The 19,052-nt window shown below is 35.1% G+C and overlaps 1 protein-coding gene across 2 annotated transcripts in view; it reads left to right on the top strand.

Moving 5' to 3' along the window:
- Positions 1-19,052, top strand: part of LOC121373900 (sialin-like) — a 25,285-nt gene extending 6,233 nt beyond the window's left edge. For both annotated transcript variants that reach the window (XM_041500709.1, XM_041500708.1), the window contains exons 2-9: positions 5,587-5,919; positions 6,347-6,506; positions 8,035-8,147; positions 8,809-8,943; positions 9,686-9,890; positions 10,596-10,740; positions 12,690-12,804; positions 13,179-19,052. In XM_041500709.1, coding sequence (XP_041356643.1) covers positions 5,743-5,919; positions 6,347-6,506; positions 8,035-8,147; positions 8,809-8,943; positions 9,686-9,890; positions 10,596-10,740; positions 12,690-12,804; positions 13,179-13,334 — 1,206 coding nt within the window. In that variant the 5' untranslated portion in view covers positions 5,587-5,742 and the 3' untranslated portion in view covers positions 13,335-19,052. The remainder of the gene's footprint in view (positions 1-5,586; positions 5,920-6,346; positions 6,507-8,034; positions 8,148-8,808; positions 8,944-9,685; positions 9,891-10,595; positions 10,741-12,689; positions 12,805-13,178) is intronic.

The raw sequence follows: 19,052 nt of genomic DNA, 5'->3' as shown, positions 1-19,052 counted from the left end.
TTGTTTTACAAGTCAGGTTGATAAAAACGGAAGTACCTTGTCGTAAATTACTGCGTTTGTTTACACTGTGCATACAGGAGTTAGTAGGAGCTGACGTCACTTCCTACCAAACTAGAGTATTGGATGTGACAAAAATGAACCAAAATGGGCTGCCCCCAGTTAGCAGGAATAATCACGCTTTTTATTAATTCTAAAATTAAAAAAAAAAATTCATGTATGTGAGTTGGTGGTCCAGCAATGCATCTTTCCAACACATAAGGCTCATATTTGACTTTACCTCTCCTTTAATACTAATTAGGCAAATACCTTATTCCAGTGTGTTCATGTCTCCTTTATTTGAAAGAATCTCCTTTATTTCATGATTCTGCTAGATCTCCTTTATTTCCTCCTCTCTTTTTTTGACAAATCTCCTTTTTTGTAAAAAAGGAGATTGTCTGCATTTTTATGTACTTTCATGTAGCATCATATTACTAGGCTTTCAATAAGTAGTGTAAATATTAAACATTGGAAAATAAGATAATTATCATAATGCACTATGTTGTAATTCACTTGCTGGTGTACATTGAATACATTGTCTGGTTCTATGATAAAAGGTAATAATATAATGTACTGTGTATCATATGCATGTAGGTGTTAATGAAGTACATGTAGGTGAGGATTGAATGGCTATAAGGGGTAAAAAAAAAGAGGAGGCCATTCATTAAAATAAAACCAATATTAAATATGTGACTTAAATATTTGCTTAAATAGTATGTTATGTTATAATTTAATACAATATCTTGTTAAAATCTTATAGATTGTGGACAGATTTCTTCAGGGCAAACCCTGAATGTTGACTCTAGATACTGTCAGAATGCGTACTGGGTCACTTGTTTTTTTTCTCAAAAATTTCGATAGACAAAAGGGGGGGACATCCCTCCCAGTCTTGAACTCCCCCCCCCCCCCCCCCACGGTCGCATTGCGGCTGCAAATAAAGCCTACGGCTTTATCTCCTTTATTTTCATTTTAAGTCTGTAGACACACTGTAATTCTAATTTGCAACGAATCGTTGCAGTCACCTAGATTGACAACTAGAGCTAGAGCTGTACAGTGCGACATCATAATCCAGACTCCAGTAGTCAGGAAAACTCACGTAACGGACAACCGATATACAAAACAAACTCAACATTATATAAATGTGTTCATTAATCCGGAAATTCAGCTTCAGGAACCTGACGACCATTATCCAAAACATTTTGTATAAAATAAAGACTATTTGCTTCACTTGACCAGATGTAATTGTCTCCAACAGATCATTTACCGTATATCTTCGCCTATAAGTCGAATTTTTTTCACCCAAAAATTATTTTATAACTTGGGGGGTCGACTTATAAGAGGGTAAAAAAAATTCACCAAAAAATATTACTGTTTTGGGGATTATTTAACAAATTTTATTGTTGAAGTATGCCATGTATTTATACTCAAATATGTTAATTTGACACATTTATTTTTTATAACCTTTTTTTTTTGGCATTAGAACGGTTTTGGTTATGCGAAAAGGCGTACGATCTCACTCACATGCCAAGACAACAGTCCACTTAGTTAAATTAACAGTCATCACTAATAGTAAAAATGTAAACAATACTAACTACCTGTTGCCTGAGTTTATTTTGAAATCTGGTCACTGGCATTAATGGTTGTTCAAACAATGTTTTGGCGGTGATTAACTTCATGAATATTACTGAGCTTTCCCTTAAAATAGACTGATCTCTGCAGTTCACTATCTAGAGCAATAGGGACACACATCATTTGGTACAAAAACCAGTGTACTTTCCAGAGTTATCCTCCTTACATGTATTAATATGGCGGCAAAACGTGATACTTTCAGTTTTATCGTAGTGATCTGTTGGCAGTGTTTATAAATAAAGTTGTTGTCTGTGCACAAAACCATCTGTACAGTACCATACAGTAACAGTCAAACAGCTTTCACTCTCTACTAAGAGAATATTTCGTTTTGATGCTATGTAATAATGATAGTTTGATTGGAATAGTCTGATTATATTGCGATGTACAAAACGTGAAAACCGAAGTTTGTAAAATAATTTTCTTTTGTTCAAATATTGTACATTATTGTTCTCATGTGCTGAAAATAAGAAATATTTCAATATTTATAAGTTGTTTTTCATGGGTCGACTTATAAACGGGTCAATAAAAAAATACGTTTTCAGGGCTTGAAATTAGGGACTCGACTTATAGCCGAGATCGACTTACAGGCGAAGATATACGGTAATTATAATTTGTTTTATAACTTGCTCTGCGTTTGTTCAACCATGGCCAGTAAGCAGCAATAGCCACCACCATGGCCAGTAAACAGCAACAGCCACCACCATGGCCAGTAGTTCATCAAGATAAACGTCTCCGGCACGATATTTATTATTGTGATGTTTATTGCTGTGCCGTAACGTTTATCCATTGGATCGAATTTTCCATTTGCAATCACGATTTAATAAAATCAGGCATATGTGCTTTATTTAAGAGCCTCAACACGTACAACAACATATTTTAATAAATTTTAGACAAAAATATTAAGTACAATACCTTTGGTAACCTTTCCAGGATTAGATGTTTGAAGATGACACATTTAAACATTTGAAAGCTATTTTTATCCTGGCACATCGAAAATGCGGAATGAAAATTTTGCGGAACGAGAATTATTCGTATCAAGCATTTTACGTACACCCAGTAAAAAGAAATATTGCGGAACTGAATGGAATTGATTATTAAATTTATTTATTTTGTTATTTTTGTTTCTACATATGTGCTTTGTGTGGGTTGCATTATATGCATTGTTAATAATATTATCACATTAAAGTTTTGGGGTGTATTATTCTTTTTTATTATTATTAAAAAAATAATGATTGTTAGTACAGGTCATTACTTATTTTAAGGCCTTCATTTATTTACTTTTTCCAAAATTATTATTTCCTTTAGTAATTGTTTTTAAATATTATTATTACAGGCCATTGCTTACATGTGTTTCAAAGGTTTTTTTCTTCTTTTTTTCTCTTCTTTTTTGTTTTAATTTCATTTCTTTTTTTTAGCTATAATTACTGGTCATTAGTTATTTTAGGAGTTTTATTCAGTTAAATTTAATTGTTATTATTAATTTATTATCAATTAATTTATTTTTAAACAATATTATTCATTAAATAAGTTTATTTATTTATTATTATAAAACGTGATATTCCATTAAATATCGTGGAATAAACTCGTGAACCCGAGACGAATAATAATAAAAATAATCCGATTCCACCAACAGTTTTCAATCACATTTTAAATATGCTCACAATGGCCGGCGGGAATATTCGAGATTTTGTTCGTAACTGAAAATTGGATTAATGCAGGATTACTATTTGGACAAACTGTCTATTTATGCGTAAAACGTGACTCGGGAAGTTTTCTTTATACAGTAAGTGTTTATATTTATTGGTACATCTCATATTTCGCCACGAAATAATTAATTCCATGGTTGTATCGATTCCGCCTGAAATCTGGGCGGAAACTGCACGCTTGTTTTTGCTGTTCAAGGTGAACTACATGGCCAGTAAAAAGCAACAGCCACCACCATGGCCAGTAAACAGCAACAGCCACCGCCATGGCCAGTAAACAGCAACAGCCACCGCCATGGCCAGTAAACAGCAACAGCCACCGCCATGGCCAATAAACAGCAACAGCCACCGCCATGGCCAATAAACAGCAATAGCCACCACCATGGTCGGTAAACAGCAATAGCCACAACCATGACCGGTAAACAGCACTAGCCACCACCATGACCGGTAAACAGCAGTAGCCACCACCATGGCCGGTAAACAGCAGTAGCCACCACCATGGCCGGTAAACAGCAGTAGCCACCACCATGGCCGGTAAACAGCAGTAGCCACCACCATGGCCAGTAAACAGCAAACAGCAGTAGCCACCACCATGACCGGTAAACGGCAATAGCCACCACCATGGCCAGTAAACGGCAATAGCCACCACCATGGCCAGTAAACGGCAATAGCCACCACCATGGCCAGTAAGCAGCAATAGCCACCACCATGGCCAGTAAGCAGCAATAGCCACAACCATGGCCAGTAAGCAGCAATAGCCACCGCCATGGCCAGTAAGCAGCAATAGCCACCGCCATGGCCAGTAAGCAGCAGTAGCCACCGCCATGGCCAGTAAGCAGCAATAGCCACCACCATGGCCAGTAAGCAGCAATAGCCACCACCATGGCCAGTAAACGCCAGAAGACCACTAACATGTGCTATAGGATAGGTCTCACACCTCTGAGTATGTTGGTTCTTTGTTGAATAGTTTTCCTTCAATGTGGGAATGACAATAGCCACCACCATGGCCAGTAAACAGCAATAGCCACCACCATGGCCAGTAAGCAGCAATAGCCACCACCATGGCCAGTAAGCAGCAATAGCCACCACCATGGCCAGTAAGCAGCAATAGCCACCACCATGGCCGGTAAACAGCAATAGCCACCACCATGGCCAGTAAACGCCAGAAGACCACTAACATGTGCTATAGGATAGGTCTCACACCTCTGAGTATGTTGGTTCTTTGTTGAATAGTTTTCCTTCAATGTGGGAATGACATGGTTCATTGATCTACATAACCGTTTTGTTAACATATGCATTGCCTTTATTAAATGTAATTAATTAAATTAAGACCAGTTGTCATTGATAAAACGTAACTATATTTTTTTAATAATCAGGTATGATTTTTTACCGGCCTCGGTGGCATCGTGATTAGGCCATCGGTCTACAGGCTGGTAGGTACTGGGTTTGGATCCTAGTCGAGGCATGGGATTTGTAATCCAGATACCGACTCAAAACCCCGAGTGAGTGCACCGCAAGGCTCTATGGATAGGTATAAACCACTTGCACCGACCAGTGATCCATAACTGGTTCAACAAAGGCCATGGTTTGTGCTGTCTTGCCTGTGGGAAGCGCAAATAAAAGATCTCTTGCTGCCTGTCGTAAAAGAGTAGCCTATGTGTCAGAATGACCATATGTTTGACGTCCAATAGCCGATGATAAGATAAAAAATCAATGTGGCGTCATTAAATAAAAAACAAACTTTCAGGTATGATTCAGTACTACAGAAATTCATTAAAGTGGGAGATAGGGAGATCTAAAGCCCTGATAATGGTACAAGTAAAGTGTTATGTATTCAGCTTTACGATCAGAAAACATCCTAACAGAATAAAGTTTTCAAAGTGAATTTGTCATTTTGAACCTATATTTTTCTAACCTAACACATTTCTGTTTTATTCAATATTTTTGTAAGAGACATCCTAGGTGAGCCAAAATGTAATTACTCTAATAAAAATTTACATTAAGCTTAAAACTTCATTTTATGTTTTAAAAACACTACATCGTGATTTTTGACCTAATTGTTTACATAACTTTTCACCAGTTTAAGGGGAGCTAATATCACTCACTCCTCTTTGAGACTAGTTCAAAGATAATAACTTTTAAAAGCATTATACTTGTTCTTTTTATATCAATTGTCAGAATTCTGCCACTTAAATGAGCTTATGCTTTTCTTTTTCAGAAGTAACCTGAACAGATATTTTGAACTACAACACATATGTAAATGCAAATGGCTTGTGTAAAGAAGGTGCAAGATTTGACCTGATTATTTTCAAGTTGATTTTGACAAGCTACAGCTATACATCTATATCTAGAGAGACATAAATCCTCAGACACAATGCTAACAAAGACGTCTAAAGCTATTGCGCTGTGTTCAATTGCTAACTTCATAAACTCTGCTGACCGTGTGATAATGCCGATCGCGATTGTGCCGATGACCGATGAGTTTAACTGGGACATGCACGGACAAGGATGGGTGCTCAGCTCGTTTGCTGTAGGATATATGAGTAGTCAGGTAGGTGTGAATTAAACCAACCCTATCACAATATTGTTTGATGTACACTGACTTTGTTTATTTTAATAAAATAGAAAAAGCAGTAGTATAAACCTGTGCTAAAAACTAGTGAAATGCAGATTGGTCAAATCATTATAGAATTTTATTTTGTGATTATTTGAATAACATTAACTAATCCAATAATTTGAGGTGTCCAGGGCAGTGTGTTTGAATATAAATAGTAAAATAATTCACATGATTATTGAAAGTGCTTTTAAAATTTTGTATTATTATGTATCAATTGTCTCCCCTTGATTAAAATGCTTTTACTTTTTCCATTTTATTTTGAAGGGGTTTTTTAATTAAAAAAACCCAGAAGATATAATTAGTATTGCATACTTTTCTTCATCATTGGTATTTAATATATATGTGTATTGTATTTTCACAGGTGATTGGTGGAAGTGCTGCCAAAAAGTATGGCGGAAAGATAATCATGACAGTGTCTGTGTTGCTGTGGTCAATGTCAACATTCATGGTTCCGTTCTTTGCTCACTCGATCTATGCCTTGTTTCTGTCTCGGGTTGCACTTGGTCTGGGAGAAGGACTTGGTAAGAAATGCTGCTTTAAATAACACCTGATAAAGACCACACTGTTTTCATCAATCACACATTACATATATTAAATATATATTGGAGTGTTAAATGATTAGATTTGTTCTACATGTTGGCTTTTCTAGATGTGTGATATGTGACGTGCTTGAGATGCTATATGTGTTAAGATAGGTTGATTTGTGTTTTTCCCATTCCAACCAGTGCTCCACCACTGGTATATCAAGGCTGTAGTGTGCCATCCTTTTGTGGAAACATCTCTTGCTATTAAATCTTCAAGAGTAGACTATGAGGTGTCAGTAGAATTCTTATATCATTTTCTAATGGGGTGGGATTTAGCTCAGAGATTAGAGTGCTCCCCTGAGTTGCTTGGGGCAAAGGATTGAACCCTATCGGTGGACCCATTCTCTGTTTTTGTTTTTACCATCCCAACCAGTGCTCCACCACTGAGAAAATGCATAGAAAAATTGTTGCAAGTTTTCTCTGAAGACTAACAATAATGTTTGTTTTGTTTAACGACACCACTAGAGCACATTGATTTATTAATCATCAGCTATTGGATGTCAAACAGTTGGTAATTTTGACATATAGTCTAAGAGAGGAAACCCGCTACACTTTGCCATTAGTAGCAAGGGATATTTTATATGCACCACCCCGCAGACACGATAGCACATACCACAGCCTTTGATATACCAGTCGTGGTGCAATGGCTGGAACAAGAAATAGCTGAATGGGCCCACCAATGGGAATCGGTCCCAAACCAACTGCACATCAAGTGAGCGCTTTACCACTGAGCTACGTCCCGCCCCTCTGAAGACTTAACAAATACAATAGTGGAGCATATGTTATAACTGTCATGTTAGGGAATGGGAAAGGGAACTATTTTAACGTGCCCACATCCTTACAGTTTGGGCACGCCCACCATGGATTTGGATTCTGGCATAGTCATGTTAGGTCACTAGTAGCCATAGTTTATAATGTGCTGGGGTGTTGTTTGGGGGGGGGGGGGCCTTCCTTTCCTAATTTCGCTTTGTAAACTTCACTGAATGCCATTAATTACGGGGTGAGACGTAGCCCAGTGGTAAAGCGCTCGCTTGATGCGCGGTCGGTTTGGGGTCAATCCCCATCAGTGGGCCCATTGGACTATTTCTTGCTCCAGCCAGTGCACCACGACTTATACACCAGAGGTTGTGGTATGTGCTATCCTGTCTATTGGATGGTGCATATAAAAGATCCCTTGCTGCTAATTGAAAAGAGTAGCCCATGAAGTGGCGACAGAGGGTTTCTTCCCTCAATATCTGTGGTTCTTAGCCATATGTCCAACGCCATATAACCGTAAATAAAATGTGTTGAGTGTGTCGTTAAATAAACCATTTCCTTCCTTCCTTCCATTAATTACGGTATTGCTTATTATAAATTCTAATGGTTCCATTTAAGGTTTAGTTAAATGTAAAGCTTGGTTAATGAGTTAGTGAATCAATCCATCCATTCATCTGTGTGTTTATCTGTCTGGGTTTTTTATTTTTAGGTTTACCTACTATTTTTCACATCTTTTCCCATGCAATCCCGGGAGAGGAGCGTTCACGTGCATTTGGCTATTTAGTTGCATCTGGATCAATAGGTCAAACAGTGGCTGCTGTGGTGAGTTTTATTTTCCATTTATTCTAGTACAGACACTATTGTTATTCTAATGCAAAACCTAAGATTTATTACAGTATTTAATGCTTACTACATTAATTTTACATTACATGTGTCTTATCTTATTAGAAAAGCCTGTTATGTAATGGTGTAAATGCTTAACCTATCCAGCCATGGCCCCGTTTTACGTAACGATCTTAGCACTTAAGATTGCTTCGTAAAACAGAGTCCTGGATGTTAGAGCCATGTTATTAGTCAAATTAGTTGTTCATGAATTTGGTTAAACATTAACTAAATTGAGATTTGCGTATAGACAAAGATGATGGGTTGTGCTTGGGGGCCTCACCAGCTGATCGTATTAAGTTTATACAAACATCTTTACTTAACTATTTATTTTATTTCTTTGTTTTTGCAAAACAAAATATAAAATCAACTTACATGCAGCATCTCAGGCAAGTGTTTTTTCTATCATGGCTTGTTAAATATTAATATCACTGTTTTAAAAGTAAGTTGATTTCATGAAACTCCTAGACGCCTTGCCCAACTATGTTTTAATTATGATGTCTCTGTTTTAATCTGTTTTGCTCAGGTCTTCATTTTATTTGTTTCTGTTTTAATCTTTCTTGCTCACAATCACATCTGAATTTGATTTTCTCTCACGAAGGTGTGCCCTCATTTGTCATGGCAGTGGATGTTCTATTTGTTTGGTTTCATGGGTTTCGTCTGGGTGTTGGTGTGGTTGGTCATGTATCCGGATACGCTTGGCTCTTTGGATGAGGAATTCGTAGAACCACCCAAGGTGAGTTGTTAGTAGATAGCAGGGATCGAATTGCTGCCGTCCCGATGTGTTGTGTGCTGGTTAATATCTCCAAGGGCTAGGAGATTGTTTTATGCCTTTCGGATCAGCAATTATTTTTTTGTTTATATTCACGCATTAGTTTTAGTTAATCATGGTGTAGTCCTGCAGGTTTTGATTCTGACAGATAGACTTTGTTGCTTGCCGGACCAAAAATCCAGCAGGAATTTTAGCCAGTTTTGACCTCTGAATAGTGCTGTCCTGTCTTGCAAATTTTAGTGCTTTTTACTTGTACATCTTGTACTGCTACTGGCTCTGGGCTTATAAAGCTTTCACGTCTGAACTGAGCTTGAATAAAGTCTTCCCCTTACAAATAGCAATTAGAAGGAAACTAAAGTGTTATGTTTAATGGCATCACTAGGATATATTGATTAATCGATCATACACTATTGGATGTCAGACATTTGGTAATGTTTACTTGCAGTCTTCAGAGGAAAGCCAATACATTTGTTAATTACCTGCACTGGATCTTTTATTTGCACATACTCACATACAGGACAGCACATAACCACTGCATTTGATGTACTAGTCATGGGGCAATCCCAGAAGGTTTGCTGAGAGTGTTAAATCCTATGCACCTTAGGCAACCACTCTACCGACTGAGCCAAATCCTGAACCTATAGTACTTACATGAGAATAAAGCTTTTTGGCTTTCATTTTTACTTTCCCATTTCTTCCTTTTTAGGTGAACAATGTCAATGTCCGGTGGAGTGAATTCCTTTGCCACTGGCCGCTGTGGTCGATATACATAGCACATTTCAGTATGAACTGGTCAAATTACATCATCATGCAGTGGCTTCCGACGTACATGAGGCGCAACCTGGGCGCCAATCAGAGTCATATCATGTTGACAGCTGTGCCTTACGTCATGAACTCGTTAGTCGGAGTAGGTTAGTGGATATGTCCATTACTTACTGAAGCAAGAACAGTATCATGTTTCTTTGTTATTTATTATTGCAGTAACGTGTGTGTTTGTCCATGTGTGTTTTTGTCCATGCATGCATGCATGTCTATATGCATATGAAAGTGCTGTTTTGTTTTGTATTGTCAGCAGGACTAGTAATTCACAAAAGATTTTGTAATTGCAATTTATATATTATAGAGTATAATATACATAATATACAGTGCAGTGCAGTACGAAGTCATTTAAAAACAGTTTAAAAAAACAACTAATCAGAGTAATTAGTTATACTTACTGTCTTCTTGTATCTTAATATTATTGGCAAAACTGGTGTGCATCCTAACATTTGAGATTTAATAACATCTTTGTATTTTGGCTTAGCAGCTCTGGTATTTTATAAATGTAAGTTTAAAATAAAATGTATTTGGTTTGGTTGAATAGTTGAAAAGTAAATCAGTGCGGCAGTAGGCACTGCCATACATATTAAATGCCGTTGAAAGCAAGTAAGTTTTGAGCCCCGACTTTAAAGGCCAAATTTATAAAGCCTGTTTGTGTCTTGTGCACAAGTAACTACATATATTTACAATGCTTAAACACCTGTGTCTCAAAAAACGGGATTCGTAAATTCAGCACCCCAAGTTTTAAAAGTTTTGGTCCTTGTCTTATTTACTTTTTTGTTTGTTTTGTTTTCCAGTGGCAGCTCATTTTGCCGATGCTCTTATAGCTCACAAATGGACAGTACTGTCAGTCAGACGACTCATGACCAGCATTGGTTTACTTGGACCCGGATTATTTATTTTATTCTTCAGTGCTGTAAATAATATACCTTTAGCTGTTTTGTAAGTATTCTAAATAGATGTTTTAAATATTTATTTACGAGCTTTATTCCTGTGATGAATTTGCTTTTAACCAAAACTACACCCTGAAATATTTATAATAAAAGTTCTGGTATGATATTAGAAAAGTAATCCCTAATATAATTATCCCAGATGTTATTAGTTCCTTACTGGTCCAAACGTGTATGGACTACAGATTTCATCACCACTCGTAAGTCCGACATAACTTTTTGGACTTTTTTTTTTTGGCAATGCCTCAAGATATTCGAGCTGAAATTTTGTGTATATCTTTATTATATACTTTGCAAATCAAGTTTTACTCTTATGGTGATTTACCCTTTTTTCACAGAGTTATGGCACTTGAACTTTATTGGGCCCGGTAGGGGACATGTATGGCTTTAGCAGTAGTCTGAGAATGCGGTTTTATTTGTAGTATTTTAAGTTATATGTTACCTGTACTCAGACCTGTCAACCCTCCCGGATTCCGCGGGAGTCTCCCGGTATTTGATCAAATCTCCTTTCACCTGTGCGGGAGACAGTTTCTCCTGTTAAATGACATTTTTGTAAGCATAAAAAAAAAATCAATCCTCTTTTGTCAAAATAACATAAGGGAAGTAACTCTACCTTTTTTTTTCTCATTAGGAAAATGTCGACTACTTTCGGTTTCTGAGAATGTAACAGGCCGAATTGTCCCGACTGTTTAACCTTTGCCGAAGTGAGAATTGTGGGATAGCCTATTTATATTGTTAAAAAAGCACATGGAGTTTATAAAATGACGTGTTATTATAATGTTTGTTGTCATCGTAATGGCTACGAAGCGTGTTGCCGCTAATTCAACAGGCTGTGTATTGACATTCAGTGTTGCATATATAAAATAAAAGAAACTATCCAATTTAGTTCTAATAACACCTCTGAATTGTAAAATGTCTTCCCACTGGATTACATAATGCAACTAAGAATAATGCAACTAAGAATCAGAACTGCCAGACTCCGAGTTGACAGCGATACACATGATGCATGTTAAAATCACATGTCACAGCAAGACAACGAAAAGACCAATTAGCTGTATAAACATACTTGTGTCAGTTAATTTTGTATGTTTGTGCAGTAAAATGTTGGTTATACGGGTACTCTTCAAGAAATTATTTTTGTACAAATTTTGTGTCTGACATTGACATAAAGTTACTCACGGAAATGGGTATAATTCCGGTATATTTCATGCGATGTCCGTAATGAGGTTTCACTTATGATTAATGAAAATACAATGTTTATTGCATCATTATAATGATTTTAAATAAGTACCACGCCACCGTTCCTCATTATAGTAACAACTGAATATTAATTTATAAGATTTATATAAATTTGTCTTTGGTACTTAGGTACACTAACCACAAATAATGTAATGCAACCTGTAACTGTAAGTGTAAGGCTGTAAGTGTAATACCGTAAATGTACTAATTAAATTTTTTATTTCTTGTTCATGTTCTTAACATTTTTGGATAAAATATTATAATTTTTTTAAATATGTATTAAATCATAATAATATTTAAACTTTTTTTTTTTTTTTTTTTTTTTTTTAATGCCAAGATCTAAGGTTAAGAAGTATATATGACATATAGTATTCATATAACTTATTGTAATAATTTTTTTTTTAAATCTTGCGATTTTGGGTTAAATTGTGTGAATTAAAAAAATCTCCTGCTTTTTCAACACACACCTCCTGCTTTCTCTTGACTAAAGGTTGACAGGTCTGCCTGTACTCTTAAGTTGTAGTAGCATAATAATTCTTATCTTTTTTTTCCCCAATGCTTTACTGGTTGATAAAAAACAAATTGATTTGAAAAAAGTCTTAATTTAATTTTTCTACAAATAATTTAAATACTGGTATTATAATACATTGTTTCAAAGCTAAAGGCAAAGTTATTATTTGTTTCTTTTTCCATCTGTTTCAGATTTGTATCCATATCTCTTGGCCTAAGTGCTTGTAATTCATCTGGTCACCTTAGCAACCATGCAGAAGTGGCACCAAACCATGCAGGGATAACATTTGCTATTTCAAACACACTCGTGAGTAGTTTATCTTTCTTGTCACCAGTGTAAGACTTGGATGGTTTATAGCATGACATTGGACTTTAACATTACAGTGGGTCTGTTAAATAATCTTTGTGTGTGTCTCTCTCTCTCTCTCTCTCTCTCTCTCTCTCTCTCTCTCTCTCTCTCTCTCTCTCTCTCTCTCTCTCTCTCGCTCACTTTTTGTGTGTGTGTTTTCGTGGAATTCTATCTCTCTCAAACTCACTCACTCACTCATATTTGTTTTGTTTTGTTTATGTTTTCATGGAATTAATAGATCTGTTCCATCCTAAAAAAGCACAAAGGTTCCTTATATTTTGTAACATACCCAGAATTGTCTTACCATTAATGTATTGTGTTTTATTTTTCAGGCCACAATACCGGGCATTACCTGTGGACCTCTGACGGCAGAACTCGTAACACAGTCTCACGGGCGTTGGTTCCCTGTGTTTTTTATTGCCGCTGGCGTGAACTTTGTAGGTGCCATTATTTACTTGAGTCAGAGTGCGGCTAGTCAGGTCTTATGACGGTCACGGGAACGCTGGCGTTAGTCATTCGCTGTCGGTTCTCCAAGCCAAACTGTACAGGCCAGCTTTTATTTTCAACAAAAATCTCTGTGATGGAAACATACAAAATGCTGACTATATGCACTTGTGTGAGGACAAAACAAATGTGTGGCAAAGCATTTAGTCATAAGCTGTCGTCAGCAAATAGGTTTAGATGTGACAGAAATTGAAACAGCTGAATCTAGAGTGTTTCCAAGAACAAGACAAAAACTATTTCAGCTGAAGTTGTCATTTATATAACATATGGAAGCATGCGTGTTATTGTGTTCTGAAAATAATCACTGCAGATGAGAACTAGAATTAAAAGCAATATTATTGTTTTTAACAGCTAAAACGTGGAACCTTTAAAAGATTTATGGTAAATGCAGCCTGTGTTAAATAGAAGTGGACATGCACAAAACCAGTTCCACAACTTTCAGGCAGTCGAGGAAGATTGGTGTTTGGGGGTGGGGTGGAAGAATCACTGATAAATATGCCTGTGTGTACTTTTCCTACTAGTGTTATAAACCAACTTGACACTATAAAAATTGGTTTTAGACATCCTTCTTAATTAGTCAGATGTCAGTTTAGACCACTGAATATGGATATTTGTGTTGGGCGATCACAATAGACCAGTATTAGTTTGTGTTTTTTTTTTACCCCAGTGGACATTTATAACCGGGGAAATGAACAACAATTTCTCATTGAGACATTATACATTCAGGCCTTTGACAATTGAATATTTGTGTACATGTAATTATTTATGGGTTATGCATTATCCTTTGTAAAATGAGGTTCTAAATTTAATGTGCAAACGAAAAATAAGACAAAATTAGATTTGTGTGAGCAATATGCCATCGAAAGGATCATTCTCACAATTTTTAGAAGCCTGACGTTCGTGTATTGTACAATATTATTGGATGATTTGGCACTTCGAAATCAGTAACTTTATCACTTGTAAATATGACGTCATCACGATTCGGCAAACATATACAATGACTTATAGTTTAAAGATTTGCATTTACACCTCTCAGTTTTTATTGTTAAATTAATAATAAAATTTTATTTTAATACAATTCAGTACATTATTTTAAAAACAATAAATAGAAATTTGGTTTTTGAAAATTATCTGTGATTGTGAATAAGACACAAAAGTTACAGCAATACTCAGAATAGTGCGTAAAGTTGTTTACATTGTTTCTATAGACATGTACATGTATGAATATTGAAAATAAAAAGACATTTTGAGAGAAAAAAAATTCTGAGGTAATTTATAGAATTACAATTTGGTACAAATTATCAGATTTATGTCCCACGTGACATAATTGTCATTTGTCACTTGCTAAGCATGTGGCAATTGAAATAGATTTCAGTCAGGACCTATATTAGATAATAACTGGTCACTTATTTATTATCCTTTATTTATTCTAAATATAGCTATAGTGAAGCTTGTTATAGTGGCCACCTCTGTTAAGTAAATAGTCAAAACAGACCTATTAACAATCAAAATAGACCTATTAATAGTTGAAATAGATCTATTAATAGTCAAAACAGACCTATTAATAGTCAAAACGGACCTATTAATAGTCAAAACGGACCTGTTTTAATCAGCAAGTTAAAGACTCCAGAGTTTGTTTCCCTTGTAAGATGTTTTCTTTAGATGGCTGCTTTACCCAGATTTCACTGTACCGGAATCGGCTAATTCAGTGTGATATTTAATGTGTTGTTTAATTGTACCAGATAATAATCCACCCAGAGTCACATTGTAAGGTCCTGTCTTGCACATGATATTTTTACCAAAATTAAATAATGGTGGAGATGTATAAAATGTTTTTAATAATACTTTAAAATATTTAAGGCATTAAACTCTAACAGTGGAATATGGTTTGTATGATGAGAATGAGTTGTAGCTGTAGTTGTTTCCCAGATCTATCTGGACAGCAGAAGTTACACTTTTATTAATTCACACATTACTGCTACAATACCGCTGCTGTACTATAATGATAAACTTAATTTGTACAGTGTTCAACCTGCCGACTCTAATTACTAAATGAAATGTTCAGATAAACAGAAGATAAAACCAACATTATTTTATTCAACCTGCCGACTCTAATTACTAAATGAAATGTTCAGATAAACAGAAGATAAAACCAACATTATTTTATTTATTTTGATGGGGTTTTTCAGGGCACATGCTTATAAAGCTAGAATCTAGACTAATCTTTAGTGACATTACAGAGATAAATTTGTATGCGCTTCTATGACATTGTTACATACTTGAGTCTAGACTCTAAAAGTTTTAGAAACACAGAACCTGAACTAGGATTGACTTCTATTCAGATTTAGCAGTGACTGATGAACAAAAGTCTTCCAAGTGCAATAATGTATTTGTCAAGTTTCAGGGCTTCAAGATTATGGTAGCCCCACTTCCATGGCTAGTCATATTCAATATTGGGCTAGTAAATTACTACTATTGCCATGCTCAACGGCTAGTAAAAAAAAAGTTGTCAAATGCTGCATTTAAGTCTGTTTTGTACGTATGAATATCCTGGCCCAACCCTCGCCCCTCTCCCAATCTTAGTGTTTTTAAGTTCTATATCCCTCTTTAGGTGACATCTGATTATTACTATTAGTAAAATGTTTTATTAATTTAAAGTAGGCCTAGTTAATTTTTAATTGTGGCTAGTAAACTTTTAAAATCACTGATCCCATGGCTAGTGGATTTTATAAAAATTCTAGAAGCCCTGAGTTTTTCATTCAAAATTATTATATTTAAAGTTGCAGACCCTAAATTCAACCCATGAAAACATTCACCAAGTATTGTTAATCTACAAACCTGTAACACATTTGAATCAAGTTACAATAAAGTGAAACAAGAGTCTGTTACTAAAAAAGTAGTTTAAAGCTCATCTCCGTAATCATTACATTTTTAAAATTTGAAAAATGTATTTTGTGGTATTCACAACAGGATAATCAGAACCGGATAAATGGAAAATGTCTGATTTTAATGATAAAAAATGGCTCTAATGGTGAAAAATATGTTGTGTGTTTAAAATCTAGGGTCTGTCATTTTAAGGCAACATAAAAAGTGTCCTGTAGACCAGAAAAAGCCTGAATTCAAAGTAGTCTCTTTAGAAAAACCTGCATTTTTGTCCTACATTTTACTGTTAGTAACATGATCAAATTGAGAAACAAATTTCTCCACATGAGTGTAGATATGCTCTTATCAATATCCAAGTAATGCTTACTTTCCTAAGCACATAAATGATTGCACATAAATAAAGGTTACTTTTAGTTTGAAACAAAGAATTAATATCTTTATTATTGTGCAGTGTTAGGCCTTAAGGTTAATAAATTCTCTTCCCCCCACACACACACACACACACTAAACAAAAACTTGTACATTTCGTGAATAAAAATATAGTAGTGACTGTCAGTGATATTTCAGATCTTTTCAAAACCACAATTTTGCACACAAAATGTATTGGATTGGGTATGCACTAATTGAAGCGGATATGGGTATTTTTCTTGTCATCCATTTTCTGTCGGAGGAGTCCCATTCATAATTAATTCAATTTCTTCTTTTTCAATGCTGTGGTTTATGGAAATCAAAGGTGCCTTTTTCTCTGTCACATAAGCATACATACATGTATACAAACATATCCCCCCCCCCCCCCTTCCCAAAAAAAAGAGAAAAAGATTAAATCAAATCAAAATTTCAGTTATCATTTTATATATTTATTCATTATGTGTACATGAACATTATTCTTTACATTCGCACTGTGAAAGAACTTTGTTATTTATATTTTGTTAATGATTGGTCAAAATTATTGCCAGAGAACAAATTGTAGCTTCATTTGATGGCTATCCCATATTAAAGCATGCCAAAACAATTCCTGAATTTTCCCCCATAAATGTTTTGATAATTTGTAAAGTGATGTGTATGTTTTAAATTCACTCTGGAAATATTTATTTAACTTTTGTCTTAAAGCTGCCATCTCGAGTATATTTTTTAATACTTAAGCATTTAGAATAGATTATTACCTTGTGTTTTCTTGCAGTGCTGTGTCATAGTTTGATTTCTTTTTAGATGTTATTTAAAATCTAGGTTATAATAAATTTTAAAATCTAGGTCATAGTAAGTTTTAGTGAAATTGACACTTTGAAGATGCTCACTTAAGGTATGGATGAGTTTCAGCAGAATTACCGTTTAAGATTTCATGTATACAATAATATTTTACTTAACTTACCCCCTGAATGTTGTCAAACTGTTTGGGGTAGGGCATGGGCGTGGAACTGCTCATCATCAACATGTATAACATTTACAGCACAATCACAGCATTGAAGTATTTGACATAGGCTGTATCACTGAGCTACGTCCCACCCACTTGAGCAATAACAAGTATATAAGATATTACATGCATCGGACGAAAAGCCTCACGATGTTTATGGAATTCAAAGTTTTAGCAGCACCAAGAACTTCATTTGTTTTTTTATTTAAAGCTTGTACTAAAACCCAGCTATGTTTCTAAGATTGTTTTCTTTGTCAATTGTCATTTTCATCTCTTGATGTATACCCTAACATTTCATGTAAAAAACAATCTGAAATTGTAAAAATTGTCAAGGGACATGCAAACACTAAAGTGTTTTGTCATCCTTGTGATCAAGATTCCTGATGGAATATAGAACTTGCTCTCCTCAGAAATATTTTATTTAAAATTATCCTTATTATGGTGGTACTAATTGTTAATAGCAAAAGCTACAGTTATGGTGATGTCACACTATATGAGTGCCTTGTACGAGATTAGCCGATTGCATAGCAACTAATTCATCGTAATGTTATCTTGTCAGTCATAATTGGCTATTTTCATGGCTATTTTTGTACGAGGCACTCCTATCGTGAGTAGACTTCCCAAGCTCTATGCATTTTGTGCATTAAGAGATCAGCTTTGACTTTCATTAAGAAGTCTGATGCACAGAAGTGTTCAGTTCTGTTATCTGTATTAAAATATCTTCTAGCTAATGTCATGAATTGAAAGCTAGAACTTGGCAGAAAAGGATGGTGTTGTCTCACTAATTAGTAACTTGAAGAACACTCTTATCAAAGTCAGTTTCTTGAATGGCAAAGGGTAACTAAATACAATAAATTATTGTTTCATGAATTACACCCTAAAACGTTTTTTGAAAAAAACTAAAACATTTCGACATCTTACAATTTTATTTAAGATATCACCAAGTAATGTGGAGCATTTTTATTGACATAGCTTAGGGTATTTTGCATGTACATTTAACCATAGATTCTAAAATGTCACACTATTAAGAATTTGTTCATCTTGTGATACTTATCACATTGTATATTTGCCCTATACTATCATTATTGTAACACTTCATTCACAGATGGCATTTTGTTACTGATAAACTTCTTGTTTCACGGTTTCCACATATATTTATTCTAAAAATACTCATTCTTAGAAATTATGTAAATAGATATGTCCACATATATATTTAAAAAACCCAAGAACTGATCAAGTATGTTTTGTGGAAGTCATTGCATATTGTGATATTTTCAGCTCTCTATATATACATTAGTAGTTGTCATCTCCACTCATGTCCATTTATGTAAGTTATATGCCTTGCATAGTGTTTGAAATGAAATGTTTATTTTTTGAAACAATTGTGTAATAAAGCATTTTTTATGTA

This window comes from Gigantopelta aegis, chromosome 6, assembly GCF_016097555.1.
Source record: "Gigantopelta aegis isolate Gae_Host chromosome 6, Gae_host_genome, whole genome shotgun sequence".
NCBI classification, from domain to species: domain Eukaryota; kingdom Metazoa; phylum Mollusca; class Gastropoda; order Neomphalida; family Peltospiridae; genus Gigantopelta; species Gigantopelta aegis.
This window is presented reverse-complemented; position numbering and strand designations above follow the sequence as displayed.